This window comes from Hibiscus syriacus, unplaced genomic scaffold, assembly GCF_006381635.1.
Source record: "Hibiscus syriacus cultivar Baekdansim isolate YM2019G1 unplaced genomic scaffold, ASM638163v2 tig00000329_pilon, whole genome shotgun sequence".
NCBI classification, from domain to species: domain Eukaryota; kingdom Viridiplantae; phylum Streptophyta; class Magnoliopsida; order Malvales; family Malvaceae; genus Hibiscus; species Hibiscus syriacus.
Window position 1 is genome coordinate 2,004,469 of NW_024061782.1, and position 27,592 is coordinate 2,032,060.

The 27,592-nt window shown below is 36.4% G+C and overlaps 1 protein-coding gene, 1 long non-coding RNA gene and 1 pseudogene across 4 annotated transcripts; all 3 read right to left on the minus strand.

Moving 5' to 3' along the window:
* Positions 1–1,163: 1,163 nt before the first annotated feature.
* On the minus strand, positions 1,164–3,002 carry LOC120166298 (annotated as a pseudogene).
* A 990-nt stretch (positions 3,003–3,992) lies between these two features.
* Positions 3,993–12,387, minus strand: LOC120172421 (upstream activation factor subunit UAF30-like). Of its 3 annotated transcripts, XM_039179905.1 has the most exons (7): positions 11,945–12,386; positions 10,260–10,374; positions 9,984–10,158; positions 9,603–9,647; positions 5,063–5,110; positions 4,484–4,647; positions 4,001–4,269 (listed from the first exon to the last, which is right to left on the minus strand). In XM_039179905.1, the coding sequence occupies exons 1-7, from the start codon at positions 12,292–12,294 to the stop codon at positions 4,150–4,152; spliced, it is 1,017 nt and encodes a 338-aa protein (XP_039035836.1). In that variant the 5' UTR covers positions 12,295–12,386; the 3' UTR covers positions 4,001–4,149. The 3 variants fall into 3 exon arrangements, with proteins under 3 accessions (XP_039035946.1, XP_039035836.1, XP_039035893.1); XM_039179962.1 differs by lacking the exon at positions 9,603–9,647 and having other exon boundaries at positions 4,006–4,269; positions 11,945–12,385; XM_039180015.1 differs by lacking the exons at positions 5,063–5,110; positions 9,603–9,647 and having other exon boundaries at positions 3,993–4,269; positions 11,945–12,387.
* A 5,839-nt stretch (positions 12,388–18,226) lies between these two features.
* Positions 18,227–25,964, minus strand: LOC120172747. The gene is made up of 3 exons (XR_005520995.1): positions 25,895–25,964; positions 23,783–23,919; positions 18,227–18,268 (listed from the first exon to the last, which is right to left on the minus strand). It is a non-coding gene; the product is annotated as an uncharacterized LOC120172747 (long non-coding RNA).
* Positions 25,965–27,592: the final 1,628 nt, after the last annotated feature.

The window sequence follows — 27,592 nt, forward strand, 5'->3', positions numbered from 1 at the left end:
CAACTCAGAGTAGGGGTTTTGATAGGTCTGCAATGAGACATTCTGGGTTGGTATATGTTACTCGAAGGTATGAGGACCAAGATAAGTTAGACGATATTAAATGTATTTTCTTAAGTCATTCTATTTTTATATTGGTAAATTTCGAAGACGAAATTTTTGTTAAAGAGGGTAGAATTGTAACACCCTAATTTCCCCCCAAATCTAAACCCCTAGAAATTGGGAAATTTAAACCTAAATTACTAATTTCAAAATGGTGACCAAATTGTAAATTTGGAAAGCTCAGAACAATTTTTCTAAAACCCTAGGAAGTTTGGTGGCTTAAGCTGTAAATAACCCAATTTTATTTAATATCAAAACCCTATTATTTAATGATGTATGGTGCCTTTTTCCAGTGCCTCATTCTTTCTTCTTCTTTGTGCTTAACCCTTGTCATCACCGTTGTATCTTGCTCCCCGTCACTCATCGTCGATTCTCACAAAGGTGAGCCATCGATGAACGTTGGAACTTGACCCTTTACCATGCTGTCTTTGTTTCTTGTGGGACACGTTCAAGCCATAAAAGGGGAAACTGAGACTTCCTTCACCGTCAGTCGTAGTGTTGCGGTCGTCCGTGGCCATAGCATGGTTCAAGGTTGCGTAGGGTAGGCTAACTGGCCAGAGGCTCACTAGGAAGGCCTTCGTCGGTCGTTTGGGGCCCCTCATCGGGCATGTTTTTGTACTACTACTACCATGAGTAGAGGCTCCGACAAATTTATTTTGAACCTGCAGACTCTTAGCGAAATAAAATCATTGTGTTCGATCAACCAGAATTAATTCTTGAGTTGTATTAATTGTTGCTTCAATCTGAAAATTTGATTCTCAATAGTTATTGTTCATGAAATTTGCAAATATTAACCTTGTATTTACATGGCCCATATTAAATAACCAAGAAAAGTGCAGCCATAACGCCTGTTCATAGTCAACACTTCACTCTCCAGTTGCAGCTGATCATATCCTTGGTGTTCGCATAAGCAGACTAATGATTTTACTTCCTAGTTAATGGACTGCCAGGGCAGAGGACATTTCAAGCTAGCATATTATGCAATGTTATCTCAAAGGCTATGAATAGGAAACTGAAGATTAAATAAACTATCAATTGATTCAGTTCACTGAAACACAAAAACAGCAGGAACCAACCCATAGATCAACCTCTCAAATCTTAACCGGGAATTACATCAAATGAATAGGAAACTGACATTCTAAACTAATTTGAACTTTCTTGTAAATATACCTTGCCATCATATTGAGACTCTGGCTTTAAGAGTACCTCAGAAGCAATGTATGCAGGAGTTCCAACAGTAGATTTCGGTTGCGAATGGAGAACTGTAGACTGAGACAATCAAACAATAAACACAATAATGAGCTTAGATATTAAGATTATTGGAAAACAACAAAGTACAATTTTTTGACCAAAAAACTATAAAGCCGCATGCAATTTCACCCAAATATACCAAAATTAATGATAACTATTATAAGGCAAGGGCAAACGAAAACAAGATTTCTTAAGCAACAAAATAAGTACATCCATACCAAAGAATATAATTTCAAAAGTTCCACATGTAGAAAGTAGAACCCTCGACACATAGAATGAGAGTAAATTCCAACACGGGTTCCGGCAATTTATACCTTGGAGTACCTAAAATCGCATATCTTAAGCCGAGGAGCAGGACTTCCATCCAACAAAGTATTTTCCAGCTTCAAATCACGGTGGCATACTTGCTTCATCAAATCAAATTTATGAGCAAAATAATTTTATCAGATTACACATAAGACAAGTTGACAAATAAATGGACACATGGTAACAACCATTGCATGGCAATAACTAACACCAGATTAAGTTGTTGAAAGAAGAACGAGCCTGCACCAGATAATGAAAAAATAATAACATCAATGCCAGCAAATAAATAAATGGGTACTTAAGTGAGTGTAAAAAAAAAAGGAGGAAAATGAACTTCATCCTCACTGAACCGACCAGCGGCACAAATTCGCTCAAAAAGCTCTCCTCCGGATGCATATTCCATTGCAATGGCAAGATGAGTAGGTTCTAAGATAACCTAAAGTAACAATCTCCGCAGCTGGTTAATCAAAACATTGCCTTAATTTTTATACAGAGACAAAGTGAAACTGGAAAAATATGAAGTATGAACCATACCTCTTTAAATATAACAATATTGGGATGCCTCAATGACCGATGATTATTAATTTCTCTTCGAACATGTTCATCTATCCGTACAGAAACAAAGAAGCACAAATTTTAATCAGAATATTGGAAATTAAAAGGATAGTTAACGAGTTGAGATTTCAAAAAGCAGGATAGTTAATGAAACATTTCTAAAATTAAAAAAAAATTCGCACAGAATAAAAACGATAATACGAAAACAGGAAACTTTATCTCTCTATAAATAATATGTTTCCATCAATAGACTAAAACAAGTACAAAGAAAGGTCACCGTTGTGTATGAATTTACATAAACTAACCTTCTCGCCTCTCGATATACTTGACAGCAACGTGCTCCTTGGTAACCTTATCTCTCATAAGACGGGCTACTCCAAAATTACCCGACCCTGTATCTCTTACGAAATCGTAAAGGTCACTGTCGTGGATGATCGGCATATCCATAGCCAGTCCGACTGTTAAGTCTGCCCGATTCATTAATTTATGTTTTCAGATTCCGAATCTACCGCTTTGAAAGGAAAAAAAGAACTCACCGCCACATCACCGAACAGAGCTTTAACAGGGACGCGGTTTTGTTAAGCGAGTTACTGAGTTGAAGAGTGGGATAAGACGGTGTTTCTTAGTTGATCAGCTCAATAGAGTGGTTCCGCAACAGTGAAGGAAGGAGAAGACGACTTTTAATTTGTGAAGGGGAAATGATAATGCCGGCAAGAAGAGCCACGCGGCGTCGTTTGGAGCTGGGTTGCCTTCGTTAACCAGTTGGATTGATAGTTCCACTTCCATTTTGATTTGGCTTCATTTTACCTTTTTCCAAAAAAAAAAACAATCACAAGTTGTCGACTTGTATTAAAAATCCCGTTGTTGATAATTTACAAAGTGGAGTCGCGTGATTTCGGGATGCTAAGGGAATTGATTGTCCCTATTATGCTCTATTTTACCTTCAAATTGATGGGATGGTTAACACCAAATGAAAATTACGTCCAAGGTTCAGTTAATATGGTTATAGTAATTTGAAAGTTGAGAAAAAAAAAGCATAGACTCGTAGCTAATTGTTACATGTAAAAGAAAATTAGTTATTATGAGCAAACATTTTCTTTTATAGCAATGCTCAGTCTACATGTATTCTTTCATACATTGTGATTGCTCTTCACTATGACATGTTCAAATGCTAATTTGAAGGTATCAAGTATGATTACGAGGTGTTTTGGCATGTTTGTCATGACTCAATTCTGTCCGTATTAGTTAATCAAATATAGGATTGATTAGGCATACGATTACCAACTCAAAATGGCATGTTCAAATTACTTTATGTAATTTTGAGAGTTTATTGAAATGGAAAAGGTTGATCCCTCGTATCTAAAAACATGAGAAAATGTTTTAAATTTCTCCTTTACTCCTCCAAAGTTGTTGATCTTTAACCATTAACACTTAAATAAGTTGTTGCTTTAATCAAAAAGAATATGAGATTCCAACAGTTATAAATAAACTGGAAATTTAATATTTTTAAATCAATAATAAAACATAAACTGTGTTTTACTAATCAGTTCCGAAAGATGGTTTTATAATTCAACGTGTTTTCAAAATCCAATCAAGCTAGAAATTTATGGTGCTTCTATAGATGTAATTTAATTATCTGGTTATGTTTATTTGAGTTTTTAGCATGAATTTGATGTTTGAAGTGAAATGGATACCCTATATAAGAAAATGGTCGTTTTTTCTTAGTTTTCAAGGTTGTCCTTGAACTTTGAAATAAACTTATAGAACTTCGGTTGTAGCCTACTTGATCGGTTGATTGTATGTTCGTCAACTAAACATGGACCCTGTACCTTAAATTAATAAAATACAGTGCCTCAATTGACATATCCCCTCTCCTAAGCAAAACAATGAATGGATTCCTTGTTTCTTAACGAGAACAATACCTGCAATTCAAGCAGATCAGCCCTTGAGAAAATGAGCAGCCAAGAGTTTTGTAACAGTGAACCCATGGAAGGTTTCGACATCGAAGAGCTCTTTCAGCTTCTCGTCGCATATTACTTTCCTCTTGTCAGATGGATCCTTCAAAATGAAAACCAGTGAAATATTATATATCCATATCCAGCTAAAAGATTTGCGGATTCGGCTGATCGATAGAAAGATATAACAATGTTGAATAAAGAATGGTATACAACTATAATGCAGTTTATGAATGATGACTAAACTAATAAGTAGGCTATTCACGACTGTGGTACATAAATATTGCTATTAGTCTGCAAGGTGGATCATCAGATACCTGGAGATTATTTTCTTTTATGTAATCCCACATTCTCTTTATTACGGAAGCCCGCGTAAGCTCATTTTCTCCGGTACCAAGAAATTTTACCAGAGCATCTGAAAGTTGAAGAGGAGCAAGAAATCCCTTCTGTCGCTTTTCCTTCGCTTTTGCTTCATCTGGATCTGAAACGGAATCAACCACACAAATGCTGAGACATGTGCATGCAGAAGAAAGGAGGTAACTGGTACCATCGCATTGCAGGGTTAAGGATTGAACAAAATAAGGGATGATAACCGGTGCAAACCTGATTCAAAATATGTTTAGGACAAAACATATGAAGAAATAAAACCAAAATCATATAGAGAATTGGCGGCGGCAAAACATACATCTAGCAAAAGAACTCTAATAGTGTGTTCTTTCAAGAAACAAAAGTAAAAAGACCTTTTTAGAATCATGTGTGGGAAGCAAAATCTGAATTGAAGGTAGTGCTAATGGACAATGGTAGAAAAGATGTGAGCACTAAACGTCCTAACTCCTCTATCGAAGCAAAACAAGTTCTACACAGAAGACATTAATTTAGTAATATACTATCCATACCTTCGTCTCTCTCGTGCTTTCTTGGTTTTTCCTTCTCCATTGATTTGACTGGAACAATTATAACATGGAAGCAATATAGTTAAATGTTATGGATTGAAGAGAAATAGAGAAGATTACGAGAATAGAGATGATAGAAGAAGAGAGAATTTAGAGAAAAGGAAAGTTCATCATTCATTTCATAAGGGAAATGTTGATTACACAGCAGGTATTTATTTAGTTACTAGCTAGTACGGGAAATCTAACAATTCCAGCTGGCATTCTGTACTAACAGAATGCTTAACCAACTGCTTCTTATCCTTCTTTTGGTGCTGCAGGTATTGGGCCATCTTGATAGGGCCACTCCATCTCGTCTGGTACTCCTTAGTCTGCTCCAACCCATCAGATAGGTGAGACACATGACTCCCTCGTGCTTCAGACCCTTTTCTGATTTCAATTCCCAAATTACTCTCCTCAGTCCCTAACCCTCGTTCCTCTATTCCCAAATCCTCCTCGTTCCTTCGTTCTTCCTCTTCTCCTCCGACCATGACAATACCCACCCCTCGAGACGAGCCTTGTCCCCAAGGATCAAACGCAGTAAACTGTCCCTTTAGAGTCGAATAATCCTCCCCAGTGTCATACTCTTCATCGAGATTCTCCCAGCGACCCAAAAGTTGAGTCACAGTTTTGCCATTTCTGTTTACAATCCTTCTGTCCATAATCTTTAAGGGTTTGATTTGTAACAGCCCTTTTTCATCAACTGTTGGAGGCTTGGTGACAGCAGTGGATGAATCGCCTATGAACTTCTTCAAGAGGCTCACATGGAATACTGGATGCAAGCGAGAGGAATCTGGTAAGTCCAACCGATAGGCTATTGTTCCTATTTTTTCCAGAATTCCATAAGGTCCATAAAATTTCACTGCTAACTTCAATTTCCTTCGCAGGGCAATGGATGTCTGCCTGTAGAGCTGCAAATTTAGGTATACTTCTTCTTCGAATTGAAACTGTCTTTCACTTCGATTTCTATCAGCATGTTGTTTAATTCTGTTTTGCAACATATCTGGGACCTTATACACTGTTAATTCTAAACACCATAGCAGAGTAGGTGGTTTATCTGGATTCACACTCACTTCATACAACACCGCATCATTGTTTTGTGAAACTATGCTCTTCCGTATATCTTTTAGCCTCTCATTTCTTCGTTTCAAGGTAACAAGTTGCCCAACTCGAATATCATCAAAATGGAGGGGTAGAAACCCAATAGCTAGGCATGGTCCTTGGATTGGCAGCTTAATAGACCCAAACTTAGACCCCACATACTTCTTATATTTGCCCCAAACCCATTGTTGGGTTTCAACTGTTAGAATCACTGCCACAACAGTTAGTTCAGCACCTTCTATTTCCCTTCCGATAAGAGCAATTATCTCCACCAGTTGAAGTTTAAGGAAAAAATTTCCAATTGGTTCAAACATTCTAAGTTCTCCAACAACCAAATCTGATCGAACTGATGTGTACCCAAATAAAAAACGACTGTTATAATCTGCAACAGTAACCTCATAAGTTTTAGCATTAACCACATTGACAAGAATAATTTTTCTGTCAATAATTTCTCTATACCAACTAAGGAGAGTTGATCCTTCATAGCCACTAAAATATTCTTCCACCCTAGAGTATATCCTTAAATCCATAATATTCCGACGTAATACACCCACATAGTCCAATAGATGAGTAAGCATATTCCCAATAGGTTGAGTTTCATTTGTAAGCTCCCAATCCCCGTAGTTCTCCACACCCTTCTTTGTTTTCTTCTTTTTCTCAATGTTTTCATCTTGACCAGACTTTTTAGCTTCAACTGGGTCCCCATCAACTTTGACCTCTTTATTGATTCCCTTTTCCTGCCATGTATAAATTTGGAAAGAAACACTTTGTGAATAATTCTTCACAAGCTTTTGAGGCCATTCTGGAGTTGTCTCCTCCCAAATAGAATAGGAGATTTCATTTACTTCTCCTTCCCGTACGTATGATTTCGGACTCTTTGTTGAAACAACTACCTTGTCAGAAACCAAATATGCTGAATAGAAATCAACTCCAAACTGACTGATCAAATTGTTGTTTGTACCAGCATCTTTGCTTTCCTTCACAACCTTCAAGAATTTAGCAGTTCCACCCTGTTTAATTGTTCCAAGACAATCAACAAGTTCTTGTTTTGTCATACCCAAGCCTGAATCAATAATTGTTATTATCCCACTGTCTTTATCAATTTGGACACGGATGTCAAGATCAACAGCTTCCTTTAAAAGCTGAAAATCAGTAACATTTAAATACTCTAACTTGTCCCCATAAAACTCAACGAATTTGCCAACAACACCATGCTTCCTCAGTATTTGTGTCACGGTTATAATCAAGTTAGTAGATGTCACACCATTCTTAATTTCCAAATAACTTTAATCCAACAACACCAAGTAAAACCATGCTCATAGGCTGACCAAGCATGGCTGCCTCAGCTTTAATACCACCAACTCCCCAACCAGCTACTCCAAGACCATCTATCAAAGTTGTATGGGAATCAGTTCCAACCACATTATCGGGGTACAACATTCCGTTGGTGTTGAAAACAACCCGCCCGATATATTCAAGATTAACTTGATGCACAATACTAGAACCAGGAGGAACAACAAGCATTTTATGAAAGCCAGTAGATCCCAACTTAAGGAAAAAAAATCTTTCCTTGTTATTCTGAAACTCAAGTTCCATGTTTGCTTGCACTGCATTTTTGATCTGGTTACATCAACTTGAACTGAATGGTCAATGACAATATCTACAGTAACCATAAGATTAATTGTATCACTGTCAAGTTTGTGCATTGCATTACGCATACAAGCAAGGTCAACCTCAGCAAGCACTCCAGTGAAATCGTGGAAGTTTTCGCAGTTACGAACCGCAGATTCAAGCAAGATTCTAATAGAGTATGGCAGTTTATCAATCCTTGGATCATTCAGGGCAGGCAAGCTGTAGAACCTTCCAAACTCGCCACCACCTGGTTTGGAAAGACTTGTCAACACTGCCTTAAAGGAATGTTCTATAGCAGATTTTTGGCACTGTAGAATTTGAGTTTTATAGTGGTCCATCCTCCATCCCGTATCATAATAAGGGGCGATTCTCTTTCTTAGTGCATCTGGAATCTCCATTTGATTTTGAAGTTGCTGTGCAAATTCCAACCTAATCCATTTTTTTGTTCTGTTCATGTAGAGGTTTATCCCCTCGACATTGAACTCACATTTGATGAATTTATCAACACCACCTGTGAAAACTTGTCTTAACATTTTGTCATTACTGCCATGATCTATCCAATGCTGAAACGTTAGCTTAGACATTTTTTCAAACAGTTTATGCCCTCTATTGTGAAGTATCCTAATATCCTTGGCTGTGAACTCATTAGTGGAGTCACCATGTGTTGGTTTAGATTTTAGGATTTCAGATTCACTGATCTTATATGAAAATCAAGATTCATTCATCCCTGTCACTAACATAGGTTTCTTCCCATCAGTCTTAGGAAGGATAGGAATATTTACCTGTTTATTCTCTGAACTGATTTGTTCTTGTAGTTGAGTAAAGCAGTCCCCATTCATTTGCTTTTGCTCACACTTTTTATCCTTCAAAATCTGTAAGATCTGCTCCACATATCTCTGATTTGTTTCCAGTTTAGATTCCAACGTATTCAATCGGCTTTCCTGCTTTTTCCACCATTTAGGTGGATTAGAATCATCTTGGCCTTGCTTCACCAACGCAGCCAAGTCTTCAATTTGTTTTTGAAGTACAGAAAAATCAGTTTCAGCCATATTCTGGTTTGTCTTTGTCACACCCACTGAAAAATTGCCAGGAATTGAGGCTTAGATACCAATTGTTATGGATTGAAGAGAAATAGAGAAGATTACGAGAATAGAGATGATAGAAGAAGAGAGAATTTAGAGAAAAGGAAAGTTCATCATTCATTTCATAAGGGAAATGTTGATTACACAGCAGGTATTTATTTAGTTACTAGCTAGTACGGGAAATCTAACAATTCCAGCTGGCATTCTGTACTAACAGAATGCTTAACCAACTGCTTCTTATCCTTCTTTTGGTGCTGCAGGTATTGGGCCATCTTGATAGGGCCACTCCATCTCGTCTGGTACTCCTTAGTCTGCTCCAACCCATCAGATAGGTGAGACACATGACTCCCTCGTGCTTCAGACCCTTTTCTGATTTCAATTCCCAAATTACTCTCCTCAATCCCTAACCCTCGTTCCTCTATTCCCAAATCCTCCTCGTTCCTTCGTTCTTCCTCTTCTCCTCCGACCATGACATTAAATTTACACATCATATTTAATAATAGATAAGTTCACCTTACAAGACCTTTGCAGCATAGTGCTAAAGATACAAAAGTATTCTTCCTTAGTTTAATTGTACAGCCATAAGACAAGTTGTGAGCCTAATTTAGTCATTTACTAACTCCTCATATCAAAATTATCAATGCAAAACAAGTTCATGAGAAGACCTTAATTTACTAATGTACTATCCATACCTTCTCTTTCATGCTTCCGTGGTTTTTCCTTCTCCAATGACTTGACTGAAACAAAGGCAGCATATCATATTAGACAATACATTGGTTGAACTTAGAAGACATTTGGAGCATACTGCTGAAGGAAAAAAAGTATTCTTCCTTGATCTAATAAATAATGCCCCGATTTCCTGAGAAAAAGCGACATTAAGAATTTACGATAAAGAAGTGCTTTTCTCATTTCCAACACATTGACCAGTTACTAAGCAATTATGTAGAATCGGCAGTTTCTACTTGCACGTTTCGGAAAAGTAGAGAAATTTGAGCCAAAAATCAAACATACGGAATAAAATTATCTAAAATATTTTAACAAAAGCAAAATGGTTGAAGGGACATATTTATTACCATCATCTGGATCCAAGGGCAAGATGTGCTTTGACAAGGCTTTGTTCATTTGAAACATGTCAATGGAATCAACACCAAAAATTGCATGCAATGGCTCATCACAAATTATATTTTTCTTGTTAATTGGGTCTTGCAAATTTTTCTCTCTAATATAAACCCATATTTGCTTGACTACCTAGCACCATTATAAAACAGAAAATTTAGAACAAAATAGCTTCCTGAATTATGAAACTAACAAAGAAAAACTGAAAATTTATCGAGATGTTTCAAAGTTACCTCAGTCCTTGCCAATTCGGGGACTCCTAAAAGTTCCTGAAGTTGTGGGGAAAGTCTGCTTGCTTTGTTAAAACCACCTTCTCTTTTCTTACCTTCACTATTGACTCTTTTTGACCTTTATTATAAATGAAACATCCAGGAGTCACAAACTAGCAACTATAAGTTTGATAGCAATTGCAACCACTGATTATGTGTACTATTAAACTTCAGAGCTTCCATGACAACGTAAAACGAAACTCTTAGTATAGATATATTCTAGAAAATTAGTGGATTCGAGGGAGACTCTAAGTTGCTGATATAATATCAACAATTAACACATAACTCACTTTAAAATACACTCACTGATCCACATGAAATAGCAGTTTTTAAGCTTTACCAAATGACACATCGGGTCCTGCCGCTCTGGTTGTACAGCAGCAATTGTCGTTAACAAATATTACAAAACATATTATTGGTTCAGAGGTGCAGCGATAAGTCTGTAGAATGTGTAAGCTTGATGCAACTTAGATAAGAAGTCATTGTAAAGTAACCTGGAAGGCATCTTCAAACAAAAACTAATCTATCTTGTTAGAAATGAGAATATGGAGTCTATTGATTGCAAGTTCAAGATCAACCCATTTCCTTCTCCCAGCCCCCAAAATATCAAAGAATGGGAAGAACATTTCGATTGTCAAGAATCTTCAAGAGTAATTATAAAGATTAGGTCGATGAGAAAAAAAATACTGCAACATATGGGTTGAAAATTTATAAAATAACCAGAGCTTAAAGGCACACACAACTAAGGGGGAGAACAGGACCCATTTTCGTGTTCCAGAGGCCAAATTTAAATCACAAAGAGAGAACATATGGTAGCTTGCACTTGTTTTAAAGCATTGCAGCCAGCAGAACACAATCTTTACAATTTATGTACTGGCAGCATCACATATTGAAAAGGATCATTTACAGACAACGAGCAAAAATCTCAACACAACTTATTAGACAAATGGGAGAAGAGAAACAAATGTTTCCATAAAATCCAACTATTCAGAAGACAAATAAGAACAAATGAATTTGGAAATCAAATTGCCTACTGAGATCATATAAATTAAAAACGTTTTCACTGTTAAGCAGATGACTAAAGTTTTTCAAAGCTCCAAAAGAAAGTTCAAGATTTTCCAAATCAACATAGGTGAAAATTATAAGAAATATTTTCTATAATAAAGTAAAAATACAATCCCAGATTAATGAATCCTTCACGTTTTTTGAGACAAATGAAAAAGGAAAATCATTTTTTTTTTATTATTATTATTATTATTATTATTATTATTATTATTATTATATTCATTTACGTTTAGTTTCCAGAACTATGACTAATCAACCTTGTAGGGATAACTTCCACGGCGGTGACTCAGTGAATCGGATTTAAATTAAACACCTGTTCAGATTAATACAAATAGGTTCTGTCAAATATCTTCATCCAAAACTTTACTTAAACGTGCATTTTTAAAAGGCTATAAAAAATGCACACCTCTAAAGCTAAAGCATACTCATAAGCATAAGCAACGTAATCTCACATTTAACTTCTAACAAAGCATCATCTAAACCTTTTCAAAAAGAAATAAACTAAGAAAAGTAATACCGTGCATTTTCTTCAACTACTATAGCCTAAAATTGTGTATAAACTAATTAATTAATAAAGAACTGACCGTTTTATTGAAGAGGCCCTTTTGTTCCTCACTCTTTCAGTTTCCTCCTCTGCTTCGTCCGAATCAGAGCCGTCGGTTTCCTCTGATTTAATTTTGTCCGTCTGATAATCTTGTTCTTCTTGTTCTTCGGCATTTTCGAACTGGTTTTGAAGATATAAATCGACTTGCTCTCTAATAAACTTCTTTCTTTCCGTCAAATCGATACCGAAATCCTGCTCCAATCTCCGCCGCACGATTGCGGTGGTGGTGGTGTTCAGGTCGGATTCGTCTAGGAACTCCCAGAGGCGGGCGATTAGCTCCGAGTCCAACACCATTTCGGTTACAGAATGGGGCCCGTTATTACTTGGCATCAGTTTTGGCGTACTCAGTGAGTCAGGTGGTGGCGTAGAAGATTTTATGTATCCTAGTCAAGGGCGGAAAACGAAGAGCAATAAATAAATGGAGAAAAAGAAGTTGGGTCATCCGTTACACTTTTAGATTTTGAAGCTAACTTTGCGAAATATCGAGATTCGAAGAAAATAAAAGTTTAAAGAATAAAAAATAGAAAATTATTTTCTAAAAAAAATTTATTGGTATATTTAGTAAAAAAATAGTATTTTTCTCAAAAAATCACCGGTGATCGATATATTTATCTATCTAATACTGATCAGACTATATTTCACGATCTAACATCCTTTGCAGTAAAACACGCCCCTACACCGCGCTATATGCTGATTTGGCGTCATGTGGGATAAAGCGCGCCCTCTGAACCGCACTATATGTTACACGTGGGTATAGGGTGGCCCCTGGAGCGCGCCTTACGCCACGTAGGGTATAGCGCGGGTCAAGGGTCACGCCTTACCTTTAATTCTCAAATAATAGCGCGACTTTCAGCTATTGTTTATTATGATGGTGAAATTCGAGAAGATAAAACCGGCGTTGTTTTCGTATCAAAGAAGCGTGTTAAAATATCATTGAAGAGAAACATAACTCTTAAGGAGCTGATAACGAAGATTTCGAGGAAGATTCATGTTGGAAGTAGTAGAAGAATGTCGTCATTCATTAAGTTGTATTAAGATGTTGAAATGATGGTTGAAGCTCAAAGTAATTATTCAGACGCCGATATTAAGATGTATGCAAATTTTATTTAAGTGCGTGTCGTTCGGGGTCAATCATTAAGCTCTCAATATGGGCTGGCTGAACAAGTTGATCAAGTTGGCAGCCCGACGACAGTAATGTGTAATGATTTTAATGCCATAATGGGGAGACATTCATCCGCAACTCCTTACGATATGTACCGATGTGGGTCGACGAACAATCCGTATGGCAACATCGTGTCCAGTTCAAGGGGAAGGCATTCATCTGCAAATCCGTTTGACCTTAATATGGAGATGCCATCGACGCAACCATATGTGTAGTTTCCATTTGACAAGATGGCTTCAAGCTCTAGGGGGAGGCATTCGACTGCGAGCTTTTTCGATCTCAATGTCGATATGCCTTCTAGTTCAAGGGGAAGGCGTGAAAGTAGTAGGTTCTTCGACCTAAATGTGGAGCGCATGGAGGAACCATCATCTCCACCAGAAGAACCGCTTCGTGAGCCTGGTGCGGATGGTGCTGAGACTGGACTATTCATTTACCCAGAATCACCGCAATTCAACTCCGATGATTATGAAGTTCCAGGAAATGTGGCACAAACTGACCCTCATGCACACATGTATGAAGTTGATTATGGTACAATGTACGGGTCAGAATTTGCGGATATGCCTCATCTCGGTGACTATGGATATTACTCATCAATAAATAATGGTGAGTTATCTTTAGGCATGGAGTTTTCAAGCAAAGAAGAAGCAGTGATGCTATAAAAAAAATTACAATATCCATAATTATGTTAAGTCCAGAGTCAACCGATCCATGACCGAAAAATATGTATGCTACTGTGTCCAACGTGAAAACGGATGTAATTGGATGGTTCACGTATAAAAAATGAAGAGGAAAAACAACATATGGGAACTAACAGTATACAACGGTCCTAACACATGTTGTGCTAGAGGGGTCAACCAAGATCATCCCAACTTGGACTCTGAAATGATATGTCAAACCATCATGCCCATGGTAAAAACAAGCTCTCATATAGTTGTTACAGTGTTGATTTCAGCTATACAATTGCAGTATGAGTACACTGTCTCCTATAAAAAATCTTGGTTGGCAAAACAAAATGTCATTGTCAAACTTCATGGCGAATGGGATGCATCTTACAACGAACTTCCAGGTTGGTTTAGGCTGGTGCGGACATTGAATCTTGGGACAATTGTGGACTTCGAAACCTTCTATGCATACCATAATGATCAAGTTCTTCGCGATCGATGCCAATTCTACCGGGATTTTTGGAGTTACCCACAGTGCGTTAATACTGTCAAATACTGCAAGCCTGTGGTCCAGATCGACGAGACTTTCTTGTATGAAAAATACAAGCATGTTTTATTATTGGCAGTTGTCCAAGATGGCAATCGCAATATTCTTCCAGTTGCTTTTGCTTTTGCTCTTGTCGAAAGAGAAGATACAGATTCTTGGGCTTTTTTCCTCCGAAATTTACGTGCACATGTTATCACGAGGGAAAACATTTGTGTCATTTCAGATCGCGAAGTTGGGATCAAAGCAGCAATGGAGTCTTTGGGTCCAATGTGGCAACCACCATTTGTTCAACATAGGTATTGTCTCCGACACATTGCTGCGAACTACCATGGAAGGTACAAGAAGAATGACGAGCGTCAATTAATTGTGCGCATGGGTAAGTGAAACTGATATAGTTTGTTTTCTTTCGATCGTTTTAATTTTGCAAAGAAAGCAAGTTAGTAAGTTATACATTTTTTGATCAGGTTACGAACTACTTCCTCGAACGTTTGAATCAATGCTTCAAGATTTACGGGCAAAGAATTAGGAATGATATGATTACATCAGCCTCATCGATAAAGAAATGTGGACGAACGCATATGATGGTGGATATCGATATGGACACATGACGACTAACTTGGCAGAGGCAATCAATTCAACCTTAAAGGGTGCACGTCACTTACCAGTGCTTTGGTAAAGACTACATATTTTTGTTTAGGGGCGCTTTTTGCGAAGCTCGGGGGACAAGCTCAAACCTGGATGCAAGACGGTCATGTCTATCACCCTAGATTAGTTGCAGATCAGAAAAAAAATTTCTGCATCAAATGGAATGTCTGTAACAAGCTTCTCTAGAAGGCATGAAATGTTTCGTGTCACAGAGTTGTTCTCTTCAAGGGATTGAAGCTGTGTCGTTAAGAGTAAATCTAAGGGACAGAACGTGCGACTGCGGTTTTTTCAAGCTCTGAAGTATCCATGATCTCATGTGATAGCAGCTTGCTCGAATACACGTCAAGACTATAACCATTTTGTTGATCCCGTATACCTACTATCTGAAGTTTTTAAGGTATACGAATTTGAGTTTCCCTCATAGGTAATGAAAAAGACCCTGATGAGGTTCAAGATTGGCTTCCGATTGTACCAAATCCGAGTTTATTGAGGGAGCGTGGTCATCCAAAATCCAATCGAATTCATTGCGATATGGATATTCGAGAAAGACTAGACAAGACAGAAGATGTGGGCATTGTAGAAACCCAGAACACACTAGAAAAACATGTCCACTTCTGTTGCCATCAAGTAACAATTGATGAGGAAATGATGTATTTGTTTATCAAATAATAATTCTTGTACTTTAATTTGCATTTACTTCAAGTTAATGTCATTCGATAATCGCTGATGAAGATTAAAAAATGATACAATAATACGAGATTGGACGTTTGCGTTATGTGTGATTATAATAAAAGATATAATAAGTGACAAACTTAAGAAAGTTATCGAACACAATCATTAAATTTTATCAAACTAATAACAATTTGGTATTTCAAAATAATTTTAAATACAACAAACTTACAATAAGTATTAAATGGTAAATGATAACCAAATTACAATAACTGATATTAAATGGTAATAAACAAAATTAACTGAAATACATTAAAAAAAGTCCAACAAATTTAACAAAATAAAGTAAGTATTAAATGAGAAATAATAAAAAATTACAATTAAAAAGTCCAATAAACTAAATACAAATATAATAAAAAACAAAATCTATCGATGCCTGCGACGCGAATGTGTACTGCAGGGCGGTGGCTGTCGGTCTCGAGGGGGATTTCTTCGTATCACTGGTTGTGACTCTTCGCTGTCATCATCATCACCATCATCATCATCGTCGTCGTCGTCCTCCTCCTCCTGAGTAGGTACATTAGGTTGATAAGAAGCTGATGATGATAAAGCACCTCCATAGAATAAGAACCCTGGAGGTGTATAACTGACTATCCCACCGACCTACGAAAACTGGGAAAACTCATAAAACCCAGACATCGCTGAGTGTGAAAACTGTACAGGAGGTGTCTGTGCTGCGGCCATGGGTGATGAGGCTGAACCCACTAAATATCCAGTATATGAACCCCAAGTCGGATCTGCAAACATAGACCCATAATAGCCTTCAGGAGGGGTCATCTGTGACGGTGGCGGCGGCGGGGTCATAAAACCAGGTGAAGCCGACGGCGGCATAATCTGGTAATGGAAAGGCGGTGGCGGCATCATATATGACTGCGGTATGTAAGTCGCTGGATACGGTGGCTGCTGTGAAGGTCCTGCTGGTACAGTTGAGGATGAACCGGAAGCACCTGATCTCCGTCCACGAGTCGGGAGACGATGGTGTTGTGTCGGTGAACGTCTTTGTCGACGTCACAGAAACGTATGCCCTCGTGCATCGTCGGGAAGTAGAAACGGTTTCTCGTTACTGTTGAACCACTCATAATAACCGTCAGCAACCATCAAGAGGTCATAAAAAATGGGCTCTCTACGGGGAAGGCGCCGATGTCGATCCTCCCACAACACAACCCACTCATGATGCCTCACCAGTCAATCTGTATCTGTCTTGCCGCGTCTATCTGTGCTATATAACTCGTCCATATTGCGAGGTGCTTCCGGAATTGGTTGAAAACAACCAAATTGCCGGAGCACGCGATCAGTTGAGTTCCACTCGACGGTCGCATAACAGATGAAGAGGATCATCACCATCCAAACATCTGATAGACCCCTCAACTCAGGTGGGATCACCGCCCTCACATCATCAGTAGAATCTGGCACCCATTCAAACTAAAACAAATATATATAATTTTTATCAAAAGAATAATCTAATTATATAACTATAATCTAAAATCGATTTTTAAACATTAAAATTCATACTTGTGTGCCAGCCTTCTGATCGATTAGCACCCTAATTTTTTCTAAATCATCAGGTAGCTCTTGATGATTTTTCCTATCAGTAGACCACCTATTCAAGGAAAAAAATGTATTATACGCTTTATAAAATTATTAATATATGAAATCAGTTTTATAATTACCTCAGGAGTAGTGGAAATACGAATGGGTTCTTCACAACGGGACATAAAAAGGACAATCAATACCATGCCCAAGACTGCAACAGCAGGAGACATCCGCCGATAGCATTACGCCTGTAGTCAATGGCTCGACACATCTCCCTGTACAACAAAGCCAAAACTGCCGAGCCCCAACTGAATGATCCGGCCAGATGAAAGTCGCTCAGATGTCGCAACCACATGTAGTGAACTTGGTTGCGCGATTTATCTGGCATCAGCAACCCTCCTATCAGCTATAGTATTCATGCCCGTGTATACATTTTAACTTCATCCTCAGACGCGTCCTCGCTCAACTCCCGAAAATTGACATCTAACCAATTTAACGATATCCGACCACCGTTAAAACTTTCAGGGACACGTCCTAGATTTTCCCTGCACAAAGTAGTCCAGGAACCCTGCGCGATCCCTGATATAACATCCCCATCCACCGGAAGCCCCAGGTGCATAGCAACATCCTCAAATGTAATCGAGCACTCTCCGCACGGAAGATGGAATGTGTGTGGGTCTCCGGCCTCCACCGCTCTACTAAGGCAGAGATAAGGTCTGGTTCTATCTTACAGTGACCCTGATATCTACCTATGTAACCAAATCCAACCTCTACTAAATACGGCAAGACACAGCTAGATATCACTAACTTAAGGTTCCTAATAAAATGATCTAATACACGGTCCTTCTCGTAAAAATAAATAATTACAAAAATTAATTCTTAATCTAATAATCATGCATTAAATAAATCAACAAATTATTACTAATAATTTAAATTAAATTAAAACATTAAAATGTTACCGTATCAGCAAAGTGTCGAGATATATGATTTCCATCCAAGCGAAGTAGATCGCCTTCCATTATATATCTGTAAAAAAAATTATATAAGTAAAATATTAAATAAATTAAAATACTTAAATAAATTAAATACAAAATATTAAAAATATAATAAAATATACCTTAAACAGAGAATATAAGAGTATTTGAGAGAAATTGAGAGGATTTGGTGTGATGAAAGTGATTTAGAATGGATTGTATTTATAGGGAGGATTGGGGTGTGAAGCGTCGGGGTATGGGGGTAATTAAACATATAGCACGGGGCAGGGGGCGCGCCTTTCTGACGCGTGGCAGATACACAGGTAAGGCGCGGCCCCTGATCCGCGCTATACCCACGTGTATCCCATGTCAGTATATAGCGCGATGCAGGGGGCGCACCTTAGCCCACGTGACGCCAAATCAGCATATAACACGATTCAGGGGCGCGCTTTACTGCTAAGGGTGTTAGATCGAAAAATGTAGTCTTACTGATATTAGATCGGTAAATATACCAGTCACCGGTGATTTTTCGGGAAAAAGGCAAAAAAAACATATAATTTTGAAGAAAATATATTTTATTTTATTTATTTTGTTAAGAAAATGCGAGGAAAAATTTGACTTTGTTTGCCAAAAAATTTGTATGAAAACAAGAATTTGGAAAATAAAGTGTTTGAAAATTATTTTGGGACTAGGTTATTTGTTACGATGCACATGAAATTCTTCATGAGAGAATGATGCCATGGCACAAAGAGGAGAATTAGCATTGATGGAGAAGGATTTGGGCAATTCGGGAGAAGGGCTAGGTATTTTGGTTGGAGATTTGGGAATTATAATGAGAGGGAGAGAGTTAAGATGATTGAGGGTCGTATGAAAAGAAGGGTGATGGGTCAGTCATTGAACAAATAAGGGATATTGAGTCATTAGATGTTTAAGGCCTAATAGTCGGCGAAATACATCAACCAATGTGAAGTTTAGGTGATCCAATACCAGTAACAGATTCTGTTAGGATGTCACCAGTTGTTAAAATAAAATGTTCAAGTTAGTTGAAGGAAAAACTGGAGCTATAAATGCTTTGTAACAAACAATATGAGTTTTTTTCCTCATGAATAAAGATTTAAAAAAAAATCTATATTCTAATTATCTTTTTCCTAAAATCCTTTCTTAATCCTAAGTCTGATCATGACAATTGGTAATCAGAGCAGGTTATTTTGATTCACATGAGGAATTTTTTTTTTCAAACGGGGGAAAAATAAGAAGATTCAGAAGATGGTGGGATCTAATCCAGGCGATTCTCCTGAACCAGTTATGGAAACGCCTTAGGGGGAGATATCTACATGGTGGGAGACGCGGCAAGCCAGCTGGGAGGAAAGGTTCACTAATTTGGAGACCAATTCAACAGAGACGCGAGACTATTTTTAATGAATTCTGGAATTGATGGCCAAAAGTGCAGAGGAGGTGAAGTAGATAACTCTTGGAAGTGGCAAGAAGCTGGATGAGCGAGCTGTTGGTAAGAGTGATTGTAAAAGATCTTTGTAGGTCACTATGATTAAATATCACGAGAAGTACTCTTTTAATCCTAATGAACTGAGATTGTTGGCATCTAAACCACAGTTATCTCTATCTTTGCATCACGATAATCAACATATTAAAGGGAGTAATGTTGTTGAGAGTTCAAGTCAGAGTGATTTGTAGTGTGAAAATATGCAGAAAGACAAGGAAAATCAAAATCGACCTCTGGAATTTTTACCTTGGACCTAAGATTGAATTTTCGATATTTAGTGGAGAGAATCCTAGAGACTAGGTACACATATGCAATATTTTTTTTTTTTGCGTTCCTGATGATCAGAAATTGGAGATAGTTGTAATGTATCTTGTTCGTAGGGACCAGACCTGGTATGATTGTTATATCATGCACAAGAATAAGGTTCAATGGCATGAATTTGTTGTAGATATTTGTCATATATTCTCTTACAGTAGTTGCACAGATGTTGTCAATGAGTTCAATAAGTTAAGTCAAAAAAGTTCGGTTGAAGATTATCATGAGAAGTTTTAGGAACTCATGTCTTTCATGTTGTAGTATAGTCTTTTTTTTATGTCTCCAGTTTTTTGAGTAGGTTAAAGGAGTAAATTAAGCATAGAGTTAAGGCTCATGAACCTCAGTCCCTGGCTGTTGCTTTCAAACTGGCCAAGTTGTATGAGTTTACGTGGGAGGTGGACAACAGAAGGTTTAGGTATCCTAATAAGGTATCTGCAGGGGGATCTTGTTCAGTTTATCATAGTCCTACTGCTACCCGAGTTTACTCCAAAATGTTGGTCAGCTTGGCTTGAGCCAGAATAAACACACGCTACTGGAATATATGAGGATGAATGAACTATCTTAGAAGTGTGGTTAAAAGTTCAATCTGGGTCACCATTTTCGGTTGAAGCAATTTAATTCCATGGAGGATTTGAACGAAAAAAAAATATGGAGATTTGGTGGTTAACTAGAATACACAAGAGTGAGTTGTTAAGCCTGAGGCAGATTTGGAAATTTTATATTAATGCGCTGCAGGGTCAGACTGGGCATAGTACGTTGTGAATTAAGGGTTACATTAAAGGGAAACCACTGAATATTTTGATCGATGGTGGCAATACTCATAGTTTTATTACAACTAGGTGGTCTAAGGACGGGATTGATTAGATAAAACCACTCATTTGGTCATTACTGTAATAAATGGGAAAAGGTTGTATAACACTACGAAATGTAAGCAGTTATAGTGGGGGTATGTGGGGGTTTCACTTTGAGCACGATTACTTGGGTTGGATGAAGATGTATAGTCCTTTGATTATTGACTTCAATGATATGACACTTATTTCCATGAGTGTAGGGTAGGAGGTTATTTTAAAAGGGGGACATACTTCGCTTAACTTTTGGATGATTTTGGGCAGCAAGTTAAACAAGTTAGTAGGAAAATATCATGAACTTTTGGGGCAACTTTATATGTTGATCGAGGAAGGGGGAGAAAAGGATATACTTATTGGGATTCAACAAGTCTTGACATAATTTCAAGAGGTCTTTATGGAACCAACTGGTCCGCCCCGGAAAGGACACATGATCATTCAATAGTTTTATAGGCTGGAATGGGAGCTGTAAACATTCGACCTTATCATATGCCCTTTCATCAGAAGACTGAATTTGAGAAGTGGCCTACATGTTGTCTCCTTCAATTATTCAGGCCAATAAAATCCTATTTGCTTGTTGGTTAAAATGAATGATGGGAGTTGGCGGATGTGTGTCGACCATAGACAATTGAATGCCTTGACAGTGAAGAATAAATTTCCTATTCCTGTCATGGAAGATCTTTTGGATGAGCTGACTGCGACTATTTTTTTTAAGTTGGACTTGAGGTCCGAGTATTGGAAGATAAGAGTTAACCCCGAAGACATTCCAAAAATAGCCTTTCATACACACCATGACACTTTAAGTTCAAAGTGATATCGTTTGGTTTCACAAATGTACTGACGAACTTACAAGATTTAATGAATTAGCTACTTGAAGCGGAAGTATGTCTTGGTTTTTTTATGACATTTTGATTTATAGCTCAGATTTACAGTGCCGTGTAGGGAACCTTCGGACAGTTTTGGAGGTTCTTAAGAACAATCAGTTATTTGATAAGCGAAGTAAATGTTTTTTGGCAAACGATGGGTGGAGTACTTGGTTTATATTATTTCTAGTGCGAGAGTGTCTACGAATTCTGTTAATATTTAAGAAATACGAAAATGGCCATTTCCGAAGATTTTGAAGTCTTTGTGGGGTGTTTTTAGGCTTGACTAGATATTATAGGAAATTATTCAGGCTATGGTGAAATCAATAATCCCTTAACTAGTACATTGAAGAAGGATTAGTTTGTCCGTTCGAAGGAGGCTAAGTCGGCTTTTAATCAATTGAAGAAAGTAATGTGTAGGGCTCTCGTGTTGGCTTTACCGGATTTCAGCAATCTCATTTTCCTAGAAACTGATGCTAGTTCTACGGGCATCAAGGCTATTCTGACTCAAGAGGGTAGATCGATTGCCTACTTGAGTAAACCTTTGGGGAGAACTCATTTAGGTTTGTCTAACTATGAGAAAGAGTATTTGGCGATATGCATGTAGTTACAAAGTGGCGACATTACCTCGAAGGTAGATTGTTTGTTATTAAAATGGATTATGGGTCTTTGAAGCCTCTAATCGGACAGAAGTTAACTACGACTATAAAAAGACAGGGACTCACTAAACTCCTCGGGTTGGATTTTGTTATTCACCGGGTAAACACAACTTGGATGTAAATGCTTTATCTAGGCAACATGAAGACACTGTTGAGCATAACCAGATTATTACTACGGTCGTGAATCCGGCTTAGGTCCAAGAGGTCGAACAAAGCTATGTCGACGATTATATCGCTAAGGATGTTATTGCTTAGTTGGTTCTTTATGCTACTACGGTTCTAGATTGGACTTATGTTAAGGGTTTCTTGCGGTTTAAGGGGAAAGTGTATATTGGGGGCAAAGTACCCTTCACGGCAACTTATTCACACCCATTACGATATGCCTCAAGTAGGCCACTCGTGCATTCAGGCTACCTATCACAGGGTGTAATGGAGGATCCAAAAATATCCTTTAGGGTGGGCACAAATATATTAATTATTGAAATTTTTCGTATGGAGTGGGTACAAATAAAATTCTAGGGTGGCACTCATAGTAAAATGAACAACTAATAAAAAAATTCGGATTCCAGATGAGTACATGCCCACCCTAGATATGCTTTGCATCCGCTACTGACATGGTGAAACTATATTTTGGCTGGGTGAAGTGTATGGTGAAACAACATGTGCAACATTGTAAAATGTGTCAAAGGATTAAAGATGAGCGTGTTAAATGCCTGACGTTGTTACAACCTTTACCTCTTCCTCAATAGACTTGGGAATTCGTCACTATGAATTTTGTGGAGGGATTATCTACTTTTAAGCGGTACAATTGTATCTTGATTTTCATTGATCGATTTACTAAATATAGTCATGTTGTTCTTTTAATTCACCCCTTTAGTACTACTGATGTTGCGAAAGCGTAATTTTATCATGTTTATAAACTACATGGTTAGCCTAAAGTTGCTTTCACTGATAGGGATAAGATTTTCACTAGCTTATTTTGGAAAGAATTGTTTTAGTTGGGTACTACAACTTTGTTCACTACTACCTATCACCCTGAAACTTACGGTTAAACAGAGTTAATTGAACAATATTTGAGGGGTCTCTGTTTCTTACAGCCTAGTTCTTGATTGAAATGGTTGTCCTAGGTTGAGTGATGGTACAACACTAGTTTCCACACATCCCTGGGCACTATTCCATTTAGTGCCTTATATGGTTACACGCCCCCCAACAATTACATGTGACACAGAGTCACGAGTTACATATGTGCAACAGTTTATGTATGAAAGAGTTCACATCAATAATATTTTACAGAATCAACTCACTAACGCACAGAACAGAATGAAACAATTTGTTGATGCTAAGAAAAGTGACATGGTATTTGTTGAAAGAGGTCAAGTTTACCTAAAGTTTCAGCCCCATCGTCAAAAGTCGGGGGCTCTTCGCAAGAATTTAAAACTTTCTACCCGATATTTCAGTCCCTACAAGATCCTTCAGCGCATTAGGTCGGTTGCTTACAAATTGGCTGTAAAACCCTTAACCTACATTCGTATCGAAATACAAGTTAAGGATATCACATTATTTCTGTATAATATTTCCTGTTCGAAAATCGGTAAAATTTTATTTCTTATTAAAATTCCAAATTTAACATTTACTACAAAACTATTTAATCGCTTAAAATCATGATGTAATATTTAAATTTGTTTCAATTCTCATCCAATTTCACGGAACAACTAGGCATTTTAATACTATTTCATATCAAAATTATAATTGTCTAATTCAAAACTCAATCATTTAATCTTCGCAACATAATTTATTACTACATTCATACATAACTACTTAGCAACTTATCACATTTTCACCCCTCTTTATTATATTTTTCTTATACTATACTATTTCACATTTTAGTACAACTCTTGTGATATCCTTTTTCAAATATAAAATATTCATAAAAAATTATCACATTCATATAATGTGTCAATAGAATATTAATACATTGAACTAACATAATAAACTCATATTTAATATACCATTAATGTATATTCAATATTAAGTTTCTTCCAACAAATCAATAACTAACTTTAGCTCTATCAAATTAACCATCCAAGTCCCTTAAATAATTATTTCTCATACCAATTCATTTAACTTTTTAACAATTCACATTGAGCTACCAATAAACTTTTCTTTTAAATATAACCTAACATTTTGAAAATATCCAAAATATTCAAATCAAATCCATATCAATTCATCATATTCAATCACTTTCACATTATTTCCAATCTAATGCATTATTTTTACATAATTAACATTTCACCTTTAAATTTCTTAAAACTTGCAAATTAGACCTCTACCTTAATCAACTTTCCACATTAATCCAAATTCACTATTTCATCATTCAACTATAAATTTTAACATAGTACACTAACTTTCTAACATTTGCATGTTAATCCTTCAACTTCTCATGTAATGCAAAAAGGTCATTAACAACTTAATCAAATTCCAATTTAACCTTTCAAACTCACAATTTATGCAATTTACATTTGGTTCCCAAACTTTAACAAACTTAAGCTTCAATTATCATGACCCAAAATTTTAGCATTTAATTCAAACATAATACCTCAAGAATTACACCTTTTTCACTTAAGTCCTTATCTCTTTCATATTTTCGATATGATATTCAAACTTTACCATCTTTCCAATTTAGTTCAATTTCACATCCTAACATCAAATTTAACATTTTAACAATAAATTCAATCATAGTACATCTTCTATTGAATAATTACACTTCAATCTCAATATTTTTCACAAATTTTGAATAAATCTTTATACTTTTACAAATTTCCAATTTGATCCAAATCAACATTTCAATATCAAATTCATCATTCCAACATTCAATTTCAGTATAACACATCAACTATTAAAAAATTGCACATTAATCCCTATATATCTCAAATTATACAAATAGGTCCCTATTCTTTCACAATTTTCCAAATTGCTCCAAATCACATTCAGAGCTTGTAGAATCACTCATACATCATTTCTAACCCTTGTGTAATTTTTTTTATAATTTTTCTTTATCTATTTCCTTTAGGCCGAATATTATTAAAGAATTTTAGCAATCTTTTCATTTTGATTCAAGCATGTATTCTAACCCTTAACAACATTTCCATGTAATTTCAATCATTCTCACATCAACAAAAAAACTAATTTAACAATTTCTCATGAAATTCAACCATGGTCGAGTATTATATAAGCAATTCTAGGTGGTTTTGATCATCATTCAAGCTTAGAAACAACTTTATAATATCAACAACACAAAAGTCTATCCTTAGATCATCAAAATTCTAACTTGTTCATTATCCACTCTAACAATCAAATCATTGATCCAAGAATGAAAACCATGTCATATTCATATCAAATGATAGAGGATTTAATATAGATCATTTTTCTATTTCATGATTTAATATTAAAATCAAAGGAAAATGATTAAAATTGAAGAAAATGAAGAAAACTTACCTTACCTTTTCTTCTTCCATGGTTCACGGCATATATAGAAAGAAGAAGAAGAAAATTTCTAGATAAGTCTCCCAAAATATCTATGTACATTTGTAGAAATTCTAATTAATGAATTTAAAATTCATTTTAGTCCCAAAAGTCCAATCTACCCTTAATGAATCTTGATATTTACCTTCATGGCATCCTTTCATCGCCTTTTTCATAACATTAAATAAAAATAAAAAAATATTTATTGATTTCCATGTTTGCTCTTTCAATTTTCCAAAATCTCAATATAGTCACTTAAATTCTACTATTCCACTTTAACATGAAAAAATACTTAATTTCACTGATTCACATCAAATTCTTCTAATAAAAAATATTGGAATAATAATATTAAAACCATACCACCATCCTTTAAATTTTTCTAAGCTTCGGATTTGATCTGATTGTCTAGATATTTTACTAAACTTTACCTCTTAATAGCATTTTCTATAAATCCTAGATCAAAAATTTAAAACCATGAAAACATCATTCTTGAGGGTGAACTATTCATTTATGTAATAAAAATTCTTTTTTTTGAAAAATTACCACTTTGATCCTTAAATTTCTACTTTTGCTACCAAACTTTAAAAATTACATTTTGGTCACTTGTCAAAATTTTGGGTATTAATTGGCTCTGTCTTCTGGTTCGCGAGTGCACCAGTATTCCATGTTAGTCTTTCGAAGAGGAAACTTAGGGATAAGGTGGTTACTTCAAGCGACTCGTCGAAGGTGAACCCAGATGGTTAATTTTTTGTTTATCCTGCAATCATATTGGATAAACATTTTAATAAGTGGGATAATATGGTGTCACTTAACTATTGATGAAGTATAATTTGGGGTCTGAGGATGCTACCCGAGAAGATTTCAGTGTGCTGGAAGTGCAATTTTCTGACTTTGATCCTTGGGGATAAGAATCGACTGTAGCTGGGGTATTGTCATGGCACAAGATGAAGAATTAGGGTTGGTGGAGAAAGATTTGGGCAATCCGGGAGAAGGGCTAGAGATTTTGGCTGGAGATTTAGGAATTGTAATGAAAGGGGGAAGAGTTAAGACAATTCGGGGTTACGTGCGTGAAAAGAAGGATCTTGAGTCGGTCAAAGAACAAATGGGGGATATTGGGTCATTGGATGTTTAAGGCCCAATAGTCGGGGGGACTACATCAGCCAACCTGAAGTCTAGGTGATCTAATACCATTAACAGATTCTGTTAGGATGCCACTAGCTGTTAAAATAAAATGTTCAAGTTAGTTCAAGGAAATACTGAAACTATAAATGCTTTGTAACAAGCAATATGGATTTTTTTCCTCATGAATGAAGGTTTCATAATTCATTTTCTCTATTCTAATTCCCTTTTTCCTAAAATCATTCCTCAATCCTAAGTCTGATCGTGATAAAAACGAGTTCCATAAAATATGATAAATGACGAGTTCTATAATATTTAATGGAATTCGTCATCACTTCATGATGAGTTTCACGTACACTGAAACAAATTACTGAAATTTTAAAATAATTTTTCAATAGTTGTATTTTTTTTTAAAAAAAATGCCCATAATATTTGCAAATTTTATTGGAAAATATTTAAGGTTAAAAATTTATACATTTTTTAATATTTATTTATATGAATATATATTATGATTAAACTATGATGCATTTTATTATTAGAACTTTAAAATTA

Coding starts and splice junctions, on each gene's coding strand:
- LOC120172421 (XM_039179905.1), bottom strand. CDS start 12,294: ATGCCAAGTAATAACGGGCCCCATTCTGTAACCGAAATGGTGTTGGAC. Junction 10,375..11,944: donor AGGGCCTCTTCAATAAAACG/GTCAGTTCTTTA, acceptor TTTATAATAAAG/GTCAAAAAGAGTCAATAGTG. Junction 4,648..5,062: donor AAAGCACGAGAGAGACGAAG/GTATGGATAGTA, acceptor ATTCCGTTTCAG/ATCCAGATGAAGCAAAAGCG.